This window comes from Dendrobium catenatum, unplaced genomic scaffold, assembly GCF_001605985.2.
Source record: "Dendrobium catenatum unplaced genomic scaffold, ASM160598v2 original_scaffold_144855, whole genome shotgun sequence".
Taxonomy (NCBI): Eukaryota; Viridiplantae; Streptophyta; class Magnoliopsida; order Asparagales; family Orchidaceae; genus Dendrobium; species Dendrobium catenatum.
The window spans coordinates 139227-160333 of NW_021463285.1; the positions used below are offsets into that span (position 1 = coordinate 139227).

Below are 21107 nucleotides of genomic sequence, written 5' to 3' on the forward strand. Positions count from 1 at the left end.
ACTTCTTCTCCATTGAAGGAGAAAGAACTTTTAATACCGCAGCCCTAACGTTCTCCACAAAGCCAATGGAGAGAGCTTTTTGATTTTATTGAAAAGAATGTGATGGGACTCATAATGATGTATTTGTCGGAGAAATTGATTGATATTTTATTAATCGATGGAATCTAATCAAATTATGGAGAGAAACCTAATGGCTTTTTAAGTTAGGTCAGTTTATTCGATTTGATTTTGATTTAATTGATAATTAACAAAGATATTGGATGATGATGACATTTTGATTTTTTTTTTATTTGGATATTAATTTCATCCATTTTAATTTTCCATTTAAAATCGAATAAAAAATCACAAGCTAAAGCATTTGAATTGGCACTCAGATTAGTGTAGCCTAGGGGTGCAACTGAGTCGAGTCGAGTTTGAGCTAGGGGTTGTTCGAGTCGAGCTCCAAAGACGAACTCGAGCTCGACTCATCTCACATCAAGTGGCTCGTCGAGCTCCGTCACGAGCATGCTAGCATCACGCAATCTCCATTGTTGAGCTCCGTTGTTTTGAACTCCATCGTCTCGAGCTGCATCATCCCACGCTCCATCGTTGTGCTCTGTCGTTCCGAGGTTGGTCGTCGTGCTCAGTCATATCATCGTACTCCTACCCGGCTTCGATTCATTGTCCCGCCTGCCTGGTCTCTAAATCTTGTTTTCCAGCAGCCAGAAGGTCACATCTGCGAGCTACTCGACGAGTTGACAAGTCAAGTGGAGGTTTGTTCAAGCTCAAGCTCGAAACTGTATTCAAGCTCGACTCGTCGAGCCTATTAACGAGCAGAGTCTGAGCATGCTCGCGAGTCGACTTGACCAGTTGCACCCCTAGTGTAGCCTAGGTGAATCCATCATGACGTAAAACACTTTAGAATATACTAATGCTTTTTTTTTTTCCTTTTTTAAGTGAGTATCAATAGCGATAATATAGGATACAAAATATACGAGAAAACACACTAAGAGAGAAACTCATGGCTCTACTTAAGCCAGCTAAGATTTTTTTTTGGATACTTTTCTTACTAATTTTTAAAATAGTTTTTCAATACACATTTTTTAAACTATAAATTTTTTCTAATAAAAAATTACTTTATAAAACAATAAAAAAATTGTCCCAAATTAAACCTAAATTTGAGGCTGACTCTTTTAATGCAAAAAAATGAGCAAGTTTCACTTAGGGTATACTTAAAAAATACATTAGACTTATATAGTGAGATTAATATAATTCAAAATATTATATCCAACATAAATCTCAATGCCAATTAAATTTTTTTTGCTAAAATTTTACTTTAAAAAGTAATAAAAAATCAATCTCAAACGAAGCCTAAATTTCATTCCAAATTAATATGACTTTGATCTAAAAGTCCAAACAAATATGGTACCGATTAAATCTTTATTTTGTTTCAAGAAGTGAGAAATTTGGTAGTTTTAACTAATTTTCTATTGTTCATAATAATTTATTACAACTTTCACATTGTTGAAAATTTCAAAAATATTGGACCATTGATAATAAAAAAATAAGCATTTTGATGGCAATTAATTAACATATACATGTAAGAGTATTAAAAAAAAGAATTTTGTTAAAGAACCATTTAGTTGATTAAATATTTATATTCCTTTTAATAAAAAAGAAAAAAAATCAAAACTCCATAGAACCCTTCATTCTAATAATTTACTTAACACATAAATTTTTTTAAAAAAAAAATCAATAATTTTCTTTTAAAAACCATTTTCAATATTAAAAATAATGAAGTAAGTCTGACTAATAATTTGAAAAAAAGAAACTTTAAGAGGAAAAAAAAAACCTACAAGTACTGAATATAAAATTTCAAAGCCTATAAGCTTATTTGGTTCCAACGGTCAAATTTCAAGCAGCTAAATAAAATTATATTAAACTTAACTAAAAAATAATTTACTAATACATTTATTTAGCAAGAATCCTCCAAATTGACTTCAAACAAATAACATAAAAGTACCTGTTAATAAAAGCTAAACATACTATACACTATGGCACAAAAGAGCTAGACATCAGTTCTTAGTTCAACCTCAGCTTGAAGATCATCTCCATCTTGGATTCTCCTTCCTGTAGCATCCACATGATACTGCTCAGATTAATCAAAGAGAAAAGAAAGAACGCAGTTTGAGAAGCTATGGCAAACCTGGATTTCCTCCCATCAGGTGGCAGTCCACCAATGAATGATTTGCTCACTCCATTTGGCCTTTCCTGCTTCTCTGTTGTGCTCATCTGTTTCTGCTTTTGTCATGAAGGTGAAATCTCAGTATACTTTGGTTGGGATTGATTTTCTAGCCATTAGATTTGCATCAATAGGAGTACAATATATAAGAAATCAATCAACTCTTGCACTGCACTCATTTCAAAGCAAATCCAAAGCTGAAATTTTTCATTTTAACTGAGGCTTCGTTTGAGACGACTTTCTTAGTGTAATTTTTATACTAAAAAGTTATTTTAAAAATCAGTAAAAAAATTGTCCCATACTTTGTGAAAAACAGGTCATATCTACAGTAACTCAACTATTGCTAATGAGAGAGTTCAATCAAAAGATGAAAAGAAACAAGTAAATGGAGTTCAACCTTGTAAGTATCAACTTTGATGTTTCCACTCTGTCTCGAAGTATTAATCATGGAGCTCTTTCCCTCATATTTCCTGGTTGTTGAAGCATTTGCCTGCATGTTAGGTTATTCAATTCAACGTTCCACATTGTAATGCTCACAGAGTTACTACGCATGCATGTTTTCTATCCTATTTTAGGCCTATTTGGATGACTTTAGGTAGAAAATATGGTTATATAAATGCCACTTATCAGTTTCATTATATGTAAACTTCTAATTTATTCAAGTTGAGCATTATTGCAAAGAACGGATATATATCTAAATTTTAATTAATATTCAAACAAAAGAAGAAACCCGAAATAACAATGGTTGCTATATCTGAAAGATAATTATTGAAAGAAATAAATGTTTCATTTGGCGGAGAGAGCTGCAGAGCACATACTTACAAAATTTCATCAAGAAATACGCATAAATACAATGCGTCCAGGAAGAGTAAGAACATATTAGGAGTTCTCTTGTCAAGAAGAATCCTAGCAACTAATATAATCAAAGAGATCATTAAGAAAATGTGAAATGGAGTAGGAAGACGCAACATGTCACTCAGAAATAAGAAAGAATGAAGGGGTCGTTCTTTCACTTTGGTTCAAATCTTTAGACTACAAACTAAGGGAAGTCACAAAGAATACAGAGTTGTTAGCATTGACTTGTTAAACCAGCTCCAAATTAGGAAGTTTCTGAGTAAGATCAGACATATGTTGCACCAACACTTCATGTTAAGGGGGTATACATTGTTCGACAAGTATTGGACATCAACACATGCCCGACGCGTGATGGACAAAATTGTCACATGTTCAACAACAACAACTGTCACATGTTCAATTAAAATAAATAATAAAACAAACAAACATGCGTGCTTTGCATTCATTTCATAAAAACTTAATTAACTTTTTATAAAAATCTCACTTTTTCTATTTTTCATTTTTCCATTCTACACTTCTTTTGCAAGTTTTCCCGCCTGAACTTTTCTTTTCTCACACGCTCAATTGGGGTTTGAGACGGAATTGCCGGATCTACGCATCCAACCACTGGCTCCAAAGCTAACTATCGCATACTCGTCTACCAACTTTCTCTCTCTTCTCAAGGCCAAAGCTCGACTCCAAGTCCAACAATCGACCTCTAAACACCTAAACTTAACGTAAAGCCCAACAAGGGGATGATTGACAACTTCTTGCGATACAAATGCCCAAAATCCTAAAAATAAATACTAAATAATCAAATAGAATGGAACTGAATCCTCCAAATAAATTGTCTTGAACTATAACTCTATAAATTTATTACAAAACAAAATATCCTTAATAAAAGAATTTTAATATAAAGTTTTAATTTTCATGCTACGATTTTATTTGTCATTTGTTTAAGTTGTGCTATTTGATATCATGTATATATCATAATGTGTATTATACAATGTATAATAAAAATTAATGACACCACTACAAGTCCAAATTTTATTCTATTTATTTTTGTTTAATTTATAGGCATCTTTTAATTTAAAAAATATTAAACATATAATATCATGTCCAATGCATATTTATGTCATATATTTTCAATAATAGATGTGTCTCATGTCCGTATCGTGTTGAGGATACTAAGATAACCTAATAAGATTTGAATTTTGGTAGACATTAGTTTGATTACATGCAATTTGCTTAGAGGAAAATTAGAATGTTTAAGACCTTCTGAATAGTTTTCTTGTTCATAATATTTAATATTTTCTTTTGGAGCAAACATGGAGTCAATTTTGGCTGTGAAGATAATCCGATACTCTTTTATCACATTTGTTTGAAAAAAAAATTTCCTTGTCCTTGTCAAAAGCATTAATATCACACAACCAAATTTGACCCAAAATTACATACGGGGGCTTTGATAGGGACAAACCACACTAAATTCGATTAAAATGGCTCCCTACCTATAGCAAAAAAGTCAAATAACATGCCATCTGGTAATGAATTATAGCAAGGTTGAGGGTGAATTACAAGTTTAACAAATACAGTGAACTGAATCAAGCATGATTTACAATGCATGAGTTAATTGAATTACTTCCTGTTCTTGGACTTAACATATAATTTGTATATAAAGATGGAACCTTTTTCGTTTTTTTGGTGAGACACAAATATTTCTTCCTTCGTTACCTACTTCCCTCTTTCACCTTCTGTAAGAGATTATTCCAGTGGAACGTGTTCTCTGAAGCTAATCATGATTCAGCTCCAACTTCATCACTAATGCTAACATTTTGACAAAAAAGATGAGATTTTTATGGTGATTCTGCATCCCTTTCAACTCTATAGAGACGGTTTTCTCTCAAATGGGAGTATTCATGGAGACTGGCCACATAATCAATTTTACTTCATCAGTACCATCTTATCAGTGACAAGTGTGCAAGGACCTGAATACAGTGACAAGTGTGCAAGGGCCGCTGCACCGACGCCCGGGTGCAGTGTTAAATAGGCAAGGGTTCCCACATCAAGGACGGATGCGGGCAAAGAAGCTAGTCCATGAAACTAAAATTAGGATAGGAATTTGGAATATAGGTTCCCTTACAGGAAAATAATGAATTAATAAAATATTATGATTCATGGGAAGTAAATATTTTGTGCATACGGAAACTAAGTGGGTTGAGAGAAGGCTAAGGAAATTGATAGTTTAGGATTTAAACAGTATTCGGGTAGGAGTCGTACTAAATGGTGTAGGTGTTATATAGATAAGAGTTTAAAGGATAATGTTATAAAAAATTAATAGGATTAGAGATAGAATTATAGCTTTAAAGATTGTGTTGATGAAAATTGTTAATATTATAAGTGCTTATGCTCCTCAAGTAGGTTTGGATATGAGTTCTAAATTAAAATTTTGAAATGACTTAGAAGAATTAATACAAAAGATACCTCTTGAAGAAGAGTTTTTATTGGAGAATTTAAATGACATGTTGATAGAGAGGTACATATTTTAAAAAGCATTTAAAGTGGCCATGGATTTGAACGACGAATGAAGGTGGCAAGATCATTTTAGATTTTTGTTGCTTATGATTTTTCAATTGCTAATACCTTATTTAAGAAAAGAATGAGCATCTCATCACTTATAAAAAATGGATATAGTACAACCAGATTTACTATTTTCTTTTTAAAAAATTAAATCGTTTAGATTGCAAAGATGTGTAAAGTTATTCCAGTTAAAATTTATGTACCCAACATCATTATTAGTTTTGGACTTTAAGATAAATGAGCATAAAATAAAAATAAAGTAAAACATTTTCTAGGATTAGATGGTGGCATTTAAAGAATATTAACAAAAATATTTTGAGAGTAAGATTTTAGATTTAAGATTTTGTCTTGTGCATAGGATGCAATTTATGGGGGAAAAGTGTCTAGGATATTAAGAATATTGTAAAAGAGGTGCTTTGAGTATCAAAGAAAAGTCCTATAGTAAAATAGTTGGTGGTGGAAATTCAATGTCAAGAAAAGATTAAAAATAAGAAGTTTGTTATAAAAATTAGTTTAATTTTAAAAATTCTGATAATTAGAAAGTATATAAAGTGGCTCGTAAGATTCTTAGAAAGCAATATATGATGCAAAGACATTAGCTTTAGTATTTTATATAATAGATTAAATACTGAGGAGAAGATATATGTATAAGTTAGCCAAACAAATAGATAGAATAGTAAAGATTTAATTCAAGTGAAGTGTATTAAGAATGAAGATAAAAAAATTCTTTTCTTAGAAGATGATATTCAATAAAGTGGATGAGATATTTGTTAAGCTTTTTAATGAAGATTGTGAAAATAAGATTGACTATAGTGACTTTAGCACCCTAAATGAAAATAAAGATTCTTATTTTATCGGGTATTAGTAAAACAGAAAGTTAGAGAGCTTTAAAGAAATGAAGGGTGAAGGCTGTTGGACCTGATGATATTCCAATTGAGGTGTTGAAAAGCTTAGGAGATGAAGAGTTTCTTGCTTACTAAACTTTTTAACTATTTTGAAAACTAAAAAGAGCCAGGAGTGGAGAATAGATGTGTTAATTCCTATTTTAAGAATAAAGGTGATGACAAATTGTACGATTATAAAGGTATTATTAATGTGTCTACTTTAAAACTATGGAGCGAGTTATGGAGCATAGGTTGCGGCGTGTAACTAATGTTTCTTCAAAATCAATTTGGATTCATGCCGGGTAGTCGGACTATGAAGTCATACATTTATTAAGAGTTTGATGGAGAAATTAGAGAAAATAGGAGAGATCTACATATGAGTTTATTGATTTAGAAAAAGCATATGATAAAGTTCCAAAGAAGTGCTATTGGAGATTTCTTGAAAGAAATGAGTCAATAATGCTTATATCAAATCATTAAAGATATGTATGCAGGAGCTATTACTTATGTTCAACACAAGTGGTTTGACCAAGTATTTCCTATTTCGGTTGGGTTACATCAAGGATCACCTTAGCCCTATCTTTTGCTTTAGTCAATGAATATTCTCACTAGACATTTGCAAAGGATGTACTTGTGTATGCTTTTTGCTATGATATTCTTCTTGTTGATAAGACTAGAGAGGGAGTTGTAAGGTAAACTAATTATGGAGTCAACCTTAGAGTGTAAGGTTTTCGGTCGAGTAGATCATATAAACGGAATATATGGAGTGTAATTTAGTAGTAATAGACCTAGTGAGGGATTGTGACTTTAGGCATCAAGTCATTATAAAGTACACGTTTTATAATATCTTGGATCTATTGTTCAGAGTGATGGTGAATAGATTGGGATATATCACGCAGAATTCAAGTTGGATGGTTGAAAAGTGGAGGAATGCATCAGGCTTGTTATGTGATAGAAATATAACCCCCTCAAACTTAAGGAAAAAATTCGTATAATTATGTAGTGAGGCCTGCAATGCTTTATGGTGCCGAATGTTGGCCATTAAAAGAGAAGCATAATACTAAGTTATGTGTGGTAGAGATGATGATACTGAGGTGGATGAGTGGCTTTACCCTTAGAGATAGGATACGAAATGAGCATATACGTGAAAAGGTTGGAGTAGCTCCAGTAGAAGATAAGATTAGAGAGAGTCGCCTTAGATGGTTTGGTCACATAAAAAGGCGGCCTTTCGATAACCCGGTTAGGAGAGTAGATATATTAGATTTGACTTGTATTAAGAATGGTAGGGGTAGACATAAAAAGACTTGATTAGAAAATATTAGGAATGACCTTTCTTTATTAGATTTAAACGAGAATTTGACTTTTAATAGGACACAATGGAGAAAAAGGATTCATGTAGCCGACCCCACATAGTGGGATAAAGGCTTGATGTTGTTGTTGTTGTTGTTGTACCATCTTATCAGTGGGGTCTACAGTTGTCTTCCAAATAAGACAACCTGATGCCACTTTAACGTGTTTCTTTTTTTTCTATTCTACTTCTTATGCAGCAATTTTTTTATAAGCATAAGATTTCTATTTTAACAAGAACAATAATTAATATTTATTATTAACTTTATTGTACTGAGCCCATGTAGTCCATAAATAAAGGTTTCAGATTTATAAGAAATGCACAAAACTAAATGACTAATTAATATTTTACCAAAATACATCCGTGAGTACTCTCTCTCTCTCTCTCTCTCTCTCTCTCTCTCACACACATTGAGTTTATTTCAACTTTCTCTTCCTACTCTGAGATCTGCTCAAATTTTCTCAAGTTCTTTCACCTCTTAACCCTTCCTATCATTGTATTCGAAACCCTGCATCAATTTAGTTTCAAAGCATCTTGTTCATAGTTCTACATCAGGCTCAACCTTAACTAACAAAGGAGAACCTAGCCCGTCTCAGGCAAAGGCTACCACCTGGTTTTGGCTTTGAAGAAGTATTGACTGGGACAGAGATGACATTTTGATGCGTGAGCTAAGAGTTTGAATGCATCCAAAAAGCTTACCTTGGAGCTTAGCCTCATCTATTTCAACAAACATGAATGCCTGCTTCATCCAGCAGGCCTACCCAAAAGTATGGCCACTACCAGAAGATTGAGCAACCACAAGATCAACAACATAAAGCTAAACCTAATTAATCCAGCTAACCAAGAACCTAACCTCATCATGAAAAGTCTACCATGAGAGCCACAAAGCTTGACACTACCAGATTAGCAAACAAGGCCAACCTCAGTGGCCAGTGCAACACCTTAGGCCTTCACCTCAATGGTTTTAAAAATATAACCAACTTGATAAAAAATAGACTATAGCTATTGCAAACATCAAAATGGTTATGGCTTTAACTCAAAGAATTGACCAACTGATCGGTAAGCCGCTCAACACTTACTAGATTAGAAATCATATTATAAAAGATACCTAATGTGGTAATACTTATATATTAAAAAAAAAAAACCTTGGGATTACTAAGAATGCCTGGATGCTTTAATTGGAGTGTAGCTGGATGATGGTTTGGGGAAAGAGTTTTTGTTCTGACATCTACACTATGAAATTTTACCTTTTTGATGTTATCTCCGCCTGATAAACTTCCAGATTGATAACTGATAACCCTATTAGTGTCATGAATATTTCTGGAAGGAAGATTGATAGACCTGAATGCATAATCAAAAACAAAAATTTCAAATCAACATTAAGAAGAAGGCCAATAAAATACTTTTTAAGCAAAAAGATTAAAATCAGAGTGCTTGTCACTGAAAGACATTTGTGATCTAAAACAAGCTTATTATACTTAAATAAGAGTTCTACCTTGTTCTCAGTTGTTCAGTTGCAGCTCTTCCTTTGACAGTGCTGCCGCACCTGCTGTCCAAGCTCTTTTTGAATTCTTCATGGCCCACACTGTTAGTTTAAATAAAATAGAGTAATTAAGCCTTTCAAGAAAATAGCTTAACATTCCAAAAGACGGAAAAAGAAGATAACATAATTAACCTTTTACTCTGTAGTGCTCTGCTTTTAATAGTATTCTGTGTAGCCGTCTCCCTTGATTCTCCCTGCAAGGAGATTCAAATCTTTACTAAAAATCAATGCAAAATCTAATATTTCATTCATTAAAAGAATTTAGGTAGAGAGGGGTAATTATAGTCCAAGAGAAATGTTATTTCCAAATGGATGACATTTTTTCCACGTAGTGGGATAAAGGCTTGCTATTATTATTATTTTTGTTACACGAAATTCTTTCTGAATGTCTAAGCTACTAGATCTAAAAATTACAAAGCAACTAGTTAAAAAAAAAATTGCCTATTTCTAATTTATATATGATTTTAAAGAGTATTTTTAATTTAAACAGAAAGAATGTTTAATCCATCATTTGTCCACAGCAAACATTATCCTACAACAGGAAAGTGAAATATCCATGGGGCATGTCTTAAAAAGAATTAGAAGCGACCTAAAAATAAATCTTATGGAACAATAAGAACAAAACTACAATGGGCAAAATACATTAACATCAAGCCTTTATCCCACTGTGGGGTCGAGTTAACACAAAAAAAAAATACACAAACCAAAAAAAAGAAGAAAATGAAACTTAGGCTTCAATTCCCTGCTGAACCATTAGAGATATCAGAGACTGATCTTATACACGAGTTCCTTGTGAGAAGAAAAATGAAAGCTAGTTTACCTGTACTCTTAAATTTCCCTTAGGATTAAATTTCCTTGATGTTGAACTATTTGAAACTTTTGACCGTGATCTTAGAACAAGTTCACTGCTGTTGTTAGGAATGACTCCTTTTCTTTCTTTGGAGAGAGGGTTTGGTCTTGGAATAGCAACTTTATTTTGTACTTCTGTGGGTGATCGATGAGAAGGAACAAAGGAAGACTTATTGTAGCTTCTGACTTTGTTAGAAGTCTTCTTGCTCAAAGGCATATCCACTTCTGCCTTGTCAATAATATTATGCAGTTGTTTTGAGCCCAGTGATGACTTAATCCTTTCTGGTAATGATTTGTTGACAGATTTTGAAAGGTGCCTAGCTGAAGTAACATTTCCCTGAAAAAGAATGCAGTTTAGGTTATCGCCAAATGCACAGAGAATTTCTTGAAATGACAATATTGTTTGCTAAAGTTCTCCAAATGCTAAAAAATTTATGCTTTAACAGGTAAATTGATATATTCTGCATTTCCAAAAAAACTGAACAATAAAAAATGCATGATTTGAATGTTCCTTGTGTAAAAGCTTTGTAATGCACTCTTTATGATCCTTCAGAAAATATAAAATATAAAATTCCTTCTAGCAGAATCCTTATAGCCTTGATGGTTTATGAAACAATCATCTTTAAAGAGTTTAAATAGATTTTTTCTTTAAAATCCTAGCAATATAAAACAAGAATTAATTCTATTTTAATATCAAAAGGAATGAAATTGGAAGAACATTTGATGAGGACATCGGAAGATGAACGGCTATGATCTAGAGTTTATTTTATTTTTTGATGTGTCTTATGTACTAATTTATTTTATATTTATGTTTTTCTCATTTTACCTCTAGGGGTGGTCATGTGGTGTTGTAGCCCAAAGGGTGTTTTAGTCTTTGTTTATTTTCTTTTCATGAGGCATATTTATTGGCTAGCACTCTTGTAATTTGAGATGATAATTTTGATGAATGAAAATTTTTCCACTTTCGTACATGATCTCTTGGTGAGTTCCTGAGAGGAGTGACCCTTAGTGGGTGAGAGCAATACCCGTCAATCTTGGTGGATAATTTTGATGAATGAAAATTTTTCTACTTTCTTACATGATCTCTTGGTGAGTTCTTAAAAGGAGTGACCCTTAGTGGGTGAGAGCAATACCCGTCAATCTTGGTTGATTCCAAGGTTCGCGGCTCCAAAGTTATTTTCTTCTTTTTCTTCCCTTCACTTCCATCTCCTCCTAGCCATTACCCGCCGGTCAACAAAACCCCATCACCTTTCCCTCACCCCAAAACCCGACTTCCCCACCCGATCACCTCCCCTTGTGCCGCCGGCCTTTCCCTCACCCGTCCACCAACAACCCCAATCACCCTCCCCCGCCGGCCTCCCCAAGCCCTACAAGCCGCCGGCCATCAATCCACCACCCAATAATTTTGAATTTCAAAATCATCCTTAATTACTTCCCTAATTTGTGTCCTCATTAATTTGGAAAGTTATTCACTTAGATTCAAATTCAAATTTGAATTCGAAAACTTTCCCTATTAATAACGTACGTTAGGAAACCCCATAATCCCATTAAAATCTGAAATCAATTTCAAATTTAATGGCAATCCTCAATTAAATCATCCCCGGGCCCACGCATTAAATGAAAACACCTCAAACTTCATCCTATGTGGCCGGCCTCCTCTCCAGCCCCTTTCTCTCCCCAATTCGCCACCTAGACCCTCATTAAGTCCCCATTAAACCTCCCTTGGATGCCGCCCCAACCAAGTCATCATTTGGAATTAATTTGAATTTCAAATTAAAGTTTCCCACCAAGTCTAATTAATTGGTATCCAATCAGGAAACAATTAATTAAGATCCTCAATCAACTTCTCTCCTAATCCTCCTAAAATTCAAATTTCAAATTTGAAAGTCCCCAATGCTCTCTTAAACAAAATCTGAACGAGAGTTTCAGAATTTTGTTCCCTCTCTCCAACACCTGCCGCACTTCTTCCCTCCCTAATCCATTGAATCCTCCCAACAGCCTTCCCAATTCCCCTTCCCAAGCCTATCCCACCTCCAGCCGCCATTCCCAATCATTTTCCCACGATTTCTCCATGCTCTCCTGAGATTATTGATGCCAGTCTTTTGTTTCCAGCAAAAGGAACCTGCTGATCTATATCAAAAAAGGCCATATGCTAGGGTGCAAAGTACCCAAGACCACATAGGAGCTGTCCAAGTTATTTCCAACAGTGCAGTTTGCTGTCCAGGGAAAATCTGCACCTGTTTCTTGTTGTCCAGCCAATTGGAAGGTCTTCAAACGCTGTCTGGACGTTTCAGATTGTTGACCACGCCTTCAAGAAGGTTCATGGATGCCACCTACTTCCTTCCAAGCCTCCCTACAGCCACCGGAACTTTGTATATTCCGATTATTTGGGTAAACTCTTCTCCAAATCTTTTAATCTCTTAGTCGCTACTCAAGTGTGGTTTAGAAGTGATTCAGGAAGGTTCTTGCCATTCTCTCCACTAATGCCTAGAAGTTAGAAGAGTTGAGTGAGGGGAATCTCTTAGTGACTAAACTCATTGTTAGTTTAGGGATTTTCGTTGAAACCCAACCACATACGCAATGTTAGATTAATTGATTGTTTTACGATCTTAACTCCTATACATGTGATTTAGCCTAAGCTTGTTTTATCGTTTTATTGATTTATCTTAGCGTTTAAATCGGCATGAGCTTTATTTATTATTGTTCTCGAAATATTAAGCATGCAAATTTCCTAAAGCAACTCACCTTGCCTGTACGTTTCACATCAACATTAGTCAAGAAAAAGAAATGCTATCAAAATCATAAATCAATTATTCATCACAGAAACATCTAGGAGTTTCAAAATACATGTACCTTTGACATTGGAACTGATGTAAAGCCATCTTTAGGCTTACGGACAATCAGCTTATTTTTCTCCAGCACAGGATTGTCAACTGGTACAAAATTTGCTTCTACAACATTTGAAACTGTAGGATCAGTCGAACATACTAGGGGGGAAGAAATTTGCACTTGGATGAAATTATTATAATTTTCTTCATTCTTGACTTCACAGTGACCACTATGTGGTTCAATAATTTCTTTGGCTGTAGCAACGTCAACGGATCGAGATGCCACATATTCATGCTCAAAAGCAGTACTGCATTCCTGCTCAAAGGTTATTTCAGCAGTAAGGTCTTCCAATGGGGCTTCGCTAATACTTTCGGGCATTTCATTGGGAATTGTGCTTGGAAATGGCGGTTCATCTTCATCCCCAGTTTGGCTGGAGATGCTACCATCAGCACCATATTCCAACAAGAGCACAGTTTGCTGGTTCTGCATGGCCTTCAAAGCCCGAACCTTTTTGTAATATTCCTCAAAGTAGGCCTTTTTTTTGGCCACCAAACCAGGAGATTTGAATTTTTCGAGCTCTTCCTGGCGTTCATTGTGAGTAAAAACGGATCTTTTCTCCCATGACAATGTCTCCAATGCAAATTTTCCAAAAGATATTGAGCCATGATCCAACATTTGGGAAATAGAAGGACCCTATCGCAGAAACAAATGCAACAATGTCAAGTTAACTAGAAAAATAGCAAGTTAAGGAAAAAATGTCAAGGCAACCCCCCAAGTAAAAATGATGAGTAAATCTGCTTCAATAGGATGTCAAAAGCAATAGGAAGAACACTCTATTCACATAAAAGCTCTCCCCACCACCCCAACCCCTTCTTAATTCCCGAATGAATGCAGCTGTGACCTAGGCAAGTTAGCAAAATTAATTTTAATAATTTTGCAGAAAACTTAAAAGGATCAAATTCTGCTTTGTAATTGAATCATAAAGTGAAGCATTATTACATGGATTTTCGGAAATTTATGCCCCCCCCCCGCGCTGTGACCTAAGCAAGTTAATAAAATTAATTTTAATAATTTTGCAAAAAACTTAAAAGGATCAAATTGTGCTTTGTAATTGAATCATAAAGCGAAGCATTGTTACATGTATCTCCGGAAAAGTATGCCCCCCCCCCCCCCCCAAGTATGCCTGCCCCACCCCCCAAGGAAGATGTTCCGTGATAGACAAAAGACAAACAAAGAAAAAACGAATGGTTGGAGGAATCAATCCTTATTGTTGCTTGTGAGAAATAAGATTCTTGAAATCCCCTTGTGCAATCACTTGGAGAACAAGCAATGAATTAGATGTAATAAATAGAAGTAATGAAAGAGAAAGATACCTGAGAATCTTCTTGCTCATGCTTCCATTCAAAATAAGTTTTCTGAACATCACTAGCCATTTTGTATGAAACAGTTCCTAGTGATCCATGGCAATTTGACTTCCTAAAGCCATCATGCTATCTCCCTAAATTCCGTAAGTAAGAGAGGCAAAAAGAACACCTGTCACTACATCAACTTCTGAACCATTTGAAAAGCTTCAAGGAAGAAAACAGAAACAACAATGATACCACATTTCAACCTAAAATGAAACTCTAATTTTAGAAAGTTGAAATGTCTGAGTATTGCTGCAGTACTGTTTAAATGCCTAAGTATTGCTGCAGTACTATTGAACCGGAGAAAAAAATAAGGTAGATAACCATGAGATGTAAATTTAAAATAAATACATCCCATTTCAAAACAGAAAAAGAAAACAATTTCTGATAAAATTAATATAACACAAAAAATTGTAATTTTTTCAAAATAACAGCTCTGCAATTTTTTCGTTGACTAAGCCCTCTTGTTCATAAATATACACTTGGAACAGGCTCTCAACACATGGAAAAAACCTAACAATTTATACAACCAAATATTTCAACCTTTTGTTGCATTGAATCTCAACTAACCAAACAGCCAAAGATTAAACCTGAACCCAAAATAACAGCAAAAGCTATGACTTCAGCCTATCCTCCACAAAAAAAAAACAATCAAATGGGAATGCAACAACAATTTTAATGCCAAGCAAGGGCCTAATAACCATAGGACCTCAACATTAAATCGCAGACCAATTTCCTCCGAAGCCTTGCAGATCAACCCCATTAAAGGCCATCCCATACACGATGAATTATTTGTGCAGACACTGAACGCCGTCTAGAGCCCAATGAAAATGCGCCACGTCACCCCCTACTCGGTGCCGCGGCTCGGTACTACTCAGTACCGAGCTCGGTATTGCTCGTTACCAAGGTCAGTACTGCTCAGTACTGGATGATGTGGTTGCACCTGATTGGTCTTTGGCCAATAAGTTGTGTCCGGTGTCACAGAATAATCTCTCCCCATACACAAACATTCTCAAGACACAAAGCACATGCCAGCTGCTTATGCATGTGAAAATTGACAGATGATTAAATATATGTGCTACTGCAGCACGCCACATGCCCTCAGCTTCCCAAGGGTGGCCATGTGCTTCTGAAGTCATGAGCCGGCGAGGCATATATCCCATCCCTCATCTAGCGGAAAGATCCACCTTTTCATACTATTAAGAATGCCTCCAACCACACCCACCACTCTACTGCTCGTTTTTTCTTTTAAAAAACCCTCATCCGATCACCAGAAGAAAAGTGAGTAAAAAGTATTGAGCCGAATGGAAAAAAGACAAAGGCAAAGAACCTCTTTGCTTGTTCCAAGAAACAGATAACTGAAAGAAGCAAAAGGGTAAAGGACCCACCTTGCCATTTCACTGTAGACGTCACAGTTCCAACAGATAAGCTCAAAAGAAAAAAGTAATCCCCACCGTTGCTCGGAGAAGTGGTGATGGGGAAGAAAGATGAACTTTCTTTATTTTAAAAGAAATTTGAGCTCATGATCAATGGTGAGTTCTGGTACTTTACACAGCAAGCCGAGAAGCAGGGCCCATGAGTTGAAGACTTCACAAAAGAGAAACGCCGACGGATAATAAACTAGCAAAGAAAAATAAAAGCGAGGCTTTGACAAAGATTTCTGGATTCCCCATATCAAACCTCTTGCCGCTTTCTTTCTAATTAATTTAAACCAAAATAAACTAGGTCAAATCAGAATTCTTTTCCCTCCACTATGATCTTTATATCACATCCCAAAATCACAGGCTAAGACCAAAAAGTAAGAATTTAGTTCAAATCTTACATAGTCAACTTTCTAAGTACACCGAATAAGGTCAAAGAAAATGAAAAGCCCAAGCCCCCGGATCTTATTTCTCATGTTTCAGATCCAAAACCAGGAAAAAAATAAAATTAACTTGATCTGAGAATAATTTCTTCATCAGAGTTCTTACAGTCTAAACGTAAAATTGTGTTAAAATCCAAGCGCGTACCTTATGCTCCGACGAATCCCCAGAAGAGAAAAGTAAAAGAAGAAGAGCATCAGAAGTTGGAAGGCGCAGTCCTCAGAAGAAAAGAAAAGCTGCAACTCCACATTTCCCCTATAGCTCAAGGAAGAAGAGCCGTCTCTCTCTCTCTCTCTCTCTCTCTCTCTCTCTCTCTGTGTTTCTCGCTGGTAGTTTCGGCTTAAGAGGGACAGCAGCCGTTGTGACAGAGAAATTCGAGAATGGAGGGCTAAAATACAAAGAACAAAAGAAAAATAGATCTGATGGAGATAGAAGGCCGATGGAAGAAGCCACTCACAAGAAAAATAACAGCCCAAATAAGACGCGTGGCAAGACTGTGATTATTGATATTTTAAATTAAGTTGACTAACTTTAATTAATTTAATCCATAACTTCATTTTTTCTATATTATTTATTTGATTATATATTTTTTATTTTTAATGAATTGAGAAATAATTGAAATGATTTTACTAAAATCAATCATATATTATAAATGATATCATTTGGTTTATCGAATCAAAATTGACTATAAATTTATAAAAAAAAAAATTCATATGGTCTTATAATCTATTGAAAAAATTAAATTAAATACTTAAATATTTTGAGATATACAATTGCATTAAGATTCGTGCTAAATCTAGTGAATTTTTTGGGAAGTATCATATATATAATATTAATATGTGTGATATTGCATGTAAAATATAATTAAGCAAATTTAATCCTCTAATAAATAAATAATATATATCATAAATTTAAATTAATTTATCATATTAAATATTAGCTTTAAGTACAATTATCAGACATTTTTCTTTTTAAGCTCTTAAGAATATCTGTAATGAGCTCTCATTTTTCTTATTTGTGAATTATTAAATAGAAAAGTCGCTGTTAATCAAAGAGATTTATTGCAATATTAGACTTCCTTCCTTTCATTAATAAATACATCTCTATCTTAAGCAATGACTTTTTCTACAAGTGGACATATATTGGATGCAAAATAATTATGTCTCTTTATTTCAATTACTTTAAAAATGTTTCATTTTGAAAGTAAAAAAGGACTAAAATCTTTTTTGTTAATGGGAGGTGTCATGTGACTTGCATAAGTGAGAAGATGATACTTTGGGAAAGAGATACGACGAGGGTCAAAGCTTCATCAGCTATCGATACTATACAACTGCTATATGATTCTTTAATCATCATCTTCTAACTATCGTAGTCTGTTTTCCATTATCTAATCATTATCATCTGACCAGCATTATTTCACTATCATCATCCGTCCGCCATCATCCAACCACCACGTTCAATCAATCATCATTGTCTGATTGACATCGTCTGTCAGTTGCCACACCTTCTCTCACAATATCTATTTGATCAACCATACAAATTGAGAAGATAATTACAAACTGCTCCCATACAAACATTCACTGCATTTTATTTAATAAATCAAATATACTTCATCATCTTGAGAAGATAATTACAACTGCATTTAAATGGAGAAGGCACTTCAAGCTATGGTGTTGAATTTACCATGGTTAACTGCATACAAGCATTTATCAAATATTCATCTTGATACATGCTACAGTAGTACAGTTAGTTGCATACAGGCATAGAATCATATTGCAGGATCTACTATGATTCATTGCATAAAAATATTCATCAAACTTCAAGTTTAGGTATATGATTTAGGCTTCATTTGGAAAAACTTTCTTATTGCTTCTTAAAGCAGTTTTTTAGTTTTAAAAAAATATTTTTTCACTAAAAACTGCTTTAAGAAGTTGCAAGAAAGTTGTCCCAAATGAAACCTTCATTACACGTATATGCTTCCACATAAAAATTCTTTCTAGAGTATTCATTGTAGCTGCAGTTAATTGAACATTTCAGTATCAATGTTGATAGCCACTTGAACTTATAGCTAGTCCATGGTATGCACACAAAATTACTTGCATCTTTGTTGAATAACAAGAAAATGCAAGTTTTAAGAGATGGGCTCTGAATTCTCTTTAAGAACCTTTTCTCAGATCCAATCTTCCTCTTCTTGTCTGATCCCTACTAAACTCCATCTTAAACATGCCTTTTATAGAACAGAAGACAGCCTACAAAAAAGAACAAGAATATCAAACCAATGAAGATTTTGATTAATGGTTTTTGTTCATTGTAGTCATGAGGAAAGCCTCGAGTTAAAGATCAAGTCAAGCTGTCTATTTGGGGAAATTTGTAACAACATAAAAAATATGAAAAAATATCGCTTAAGCCAAAACTTCTTGTTTAGTGTGATTAAAGGAATGCATTCATTGTACTGATTTATTGTTAATGTGCTATTTTATTGTTATTGCTATATATTTTTGATATATCATCAAAAAATCAAGCTGGAAACTTCATAATTTAATCCGGGATCATCATAACTCTGATTTCAACAAACTTACAGTTGAACTGAACGTCTCAGAAATACAAACCCAACGACACCAAATTCGACTCAATCTGAGCCCAAATGAGTCAAAATCAAAGACCCAGAGCACATTTAGAAGGTTCAAACATAATTTGGATTACCAAACAGTTTCCAAACATGACAGCTTATAGTCTAATCGAGCGGATCAATGAGAAAAAAATCTAACGAGCTCAAGAACGTTGAATTCTGATATCATTAAGACATTAAAATGCCAATAAATAATCCACGATCAAGAGACTCAACATCGGCCATACATTCAAACTACTACCAGTTTACCCTTGATCTTCCTCTTATTTACTGGTCATGCAACTCTCGGAAAACTATAAATAGACCCCATGTTTCTCATGGAATGAGACCCAAGAAAGAAGAGAAGGAAAAGAAACTTGAATTATCTTGCCACCAGACTCCTTCTCAACTACCACCAAACTTTCACCCGGCAACCGACCAATGCCGGACTTCTACCCGACCGTCGACTGACGTCGGACTTCTCTCAAACTTCTAACTGACGTTGAACTTTCACCAAACCATTAATTGAAGCCGCATTTATGCCCAACCACTAAACATCGTTAGATTTTCGACCTCCGCTCGTAACAGGATTATTATAATTTGATCGTCCCCGATTTCAGGGATGAGTTAGCCACTTGTAATCTAATCATACACTATTAAAATCATTTCAACTAGGCGTGGCCCCGTGATTTTTTTTCTTTTCTAGAGTTTTCCATGTAAAAATTATGGTGGCTTTATTTTTCTTTTTTTGTGCTGGATATCAGTACAATGCTAAGATGAATATTCATAACTCTATCGTTGCGTATATCTTAGCCAATAATAGTATGGTACCGCCTGTGAGAAATTAAATCCCACTATCCTAAGTATTACTTCAATGGCCAACAGGCATAATAATTGCATCTTGGGATCTTCCCGCTTCAACATCCATCAATTCAGGAATCAGTCTATGAATCATGGATGTCAAGTACCTGACTCTTTTTATCCTAGGGGCAAAAATTGCTGGATAAGAAATTTTCAAGACCTTCCTAAGAAAAATATATTCAACAGATGGAAGAATCTCGAAATGAGATCCTTTAATTTATGTGAGAGGCTCGGCAACTAGCGCTAGCACAATAAGAGGAGGTTCTTCTCCCTCAAGATCCACCACTAGCCAAAGGTGTTCAGCTCGAACATCTTCACGCAGAGATTGCTCTTCCTCCGCCAAAGAGGCATCTGCAATCATATCAAGACAACGAACTTGTTAACATAAAAGGTTATACCCATCCTTTGCACACAGGCCGACAACCTTGCGTTACTCTGGATATCCTTGAAGACTTAGCATGGTCGTATATTGTTCAGCTCCCTCGCATTGCCCTGCGTCATGAACTATGATGATTGGTCTGATAAGAGTTCCCCATGGGAGGTGAAAGACAATCTCTTTATTTGTGAGATTTCCAGGAGTCATCACCCCTGACTAAAGCCAGTCTTCAATACCCCATTCCTGGAAAATTCAAACTATTGAGCATTTATTCCTATGACAGGACATCTGACCCGTACGAGCATATCGATCACTATAGAATTATCATGCATATCCAGCGAGCTTCAAACACGTTCATCTACCAGGTTTTTTCTACTACCCTTAAAGGAAAAGTTTGAATGTGGTCTTATTCACTTCTATCTGGAACTGTAAAACTCCTAAAAAGTTCATTTTTGTGAGTGTTGTTAGTCCGGGCGAACTGACTTTAGTACGGGACGAACAGAAAAAAAATTGTGAAGAATATGTATGGTTCATCTGGACGAACCTGTACGAGCCGGGACGAACCGTCGGGACGAAATTTGTCCAGAGAGCAAGTCGTCCAGGGACGAATCCATTTCGTCTTGATGAGATTTGTCCAGAGGGCAAATCATCCCGGGACGATCCTGTTTGATAAGTATCGGATTTGAAATATTTTGGAATCATTTTGAAGAGAGAAAAAAAGCTGTAGAGAGAATGAGAAGGAAAGAGAAGAGGAAAGCTTGTGTGGACCTCCGAAAAGAGCACCGCGCGAACGGGTCGATTGGAAGGGCAGATTGGATCGTGCATACGACTAACCATTGAGGATAGAGGCTGACGCCAACACACCTCGATGGATAGTAATATATACAGCCTAGTCACGGGTTTCCCCCA

At 35.0% G+C, this 21107-nt stretch overlaps 1 protein-coding gene across 5 annotated transcripts; it reads right to left on the reverse strand.

The window, feature by feature from the left end:
* Positions 1-1891: 1891 nt before the first annotated feature.
* Positions 1892-16695, reverse strand: LOC110113206 (protein WVD2-like 7). Of its 5 annotated transcripts, none has more exons than XM_020845674.2 (10): positions 16501-16695; positions 14459-14618; positions 13110-13778; positions 10228-10593; positions 9540-9601; positions 9360-9449; positions 9112-9205; positions 2619-2711; positions 2186-2280; positions 1892-2109 (listed from the first exon to the last, which is right to left on the reverse strand). In XM_020845674.2, the coding sequence occupies exons 2-10, from the start codon at positions 14516-14518 to the stop codon at positions 2085-2087; spliced, it is 1554 nt and encodes a 517-aa protein (XP_020701333.1). In that variant the 5' UTR covers positions 14519-14618; positions 16501-16695; the 3' UTR covers positions 1892-2084. The 5 variants fall into 5 exon arrangements, with proteins under 5 accessions (XP_020701333.1, XP_020701332.1, XP_020701331.1 ...); XM_020845673.2 differs by having other exon boundaries at positions 14459-14624; XM_020845672.2 differs by having other exon boundaries at positions 14459-14653.
* Between the last annotated feature and the right edge of the window lie 4412 nt (positions 16696-21107).

Excerpts from the sequence above, each read along its gene's own strand:
- LOC110113206 (XM_020845674.2), bottom strand. The coding sequence starts at position 14,518 with ATGGCTAGTGATGTTCAGAAAACTTATTTTGAATGGAAGCATGAGCAA. Across the intron at positions 10,594-13,109 it reads CATCAGTTCCAATGTCAAAG|GGAAATGTTACTTCAGCTAG; the intron begins GTACATGTATTT and ends ATTCTTTTTCAG. Across the intron at positions 9,206-9,359 it reads ACTGAACAACTGAGAACAAG|GTCTATCAATCTTCCTTCCA; the intron begins GTAGAACTCTTA and ends TTATGCATTCAG.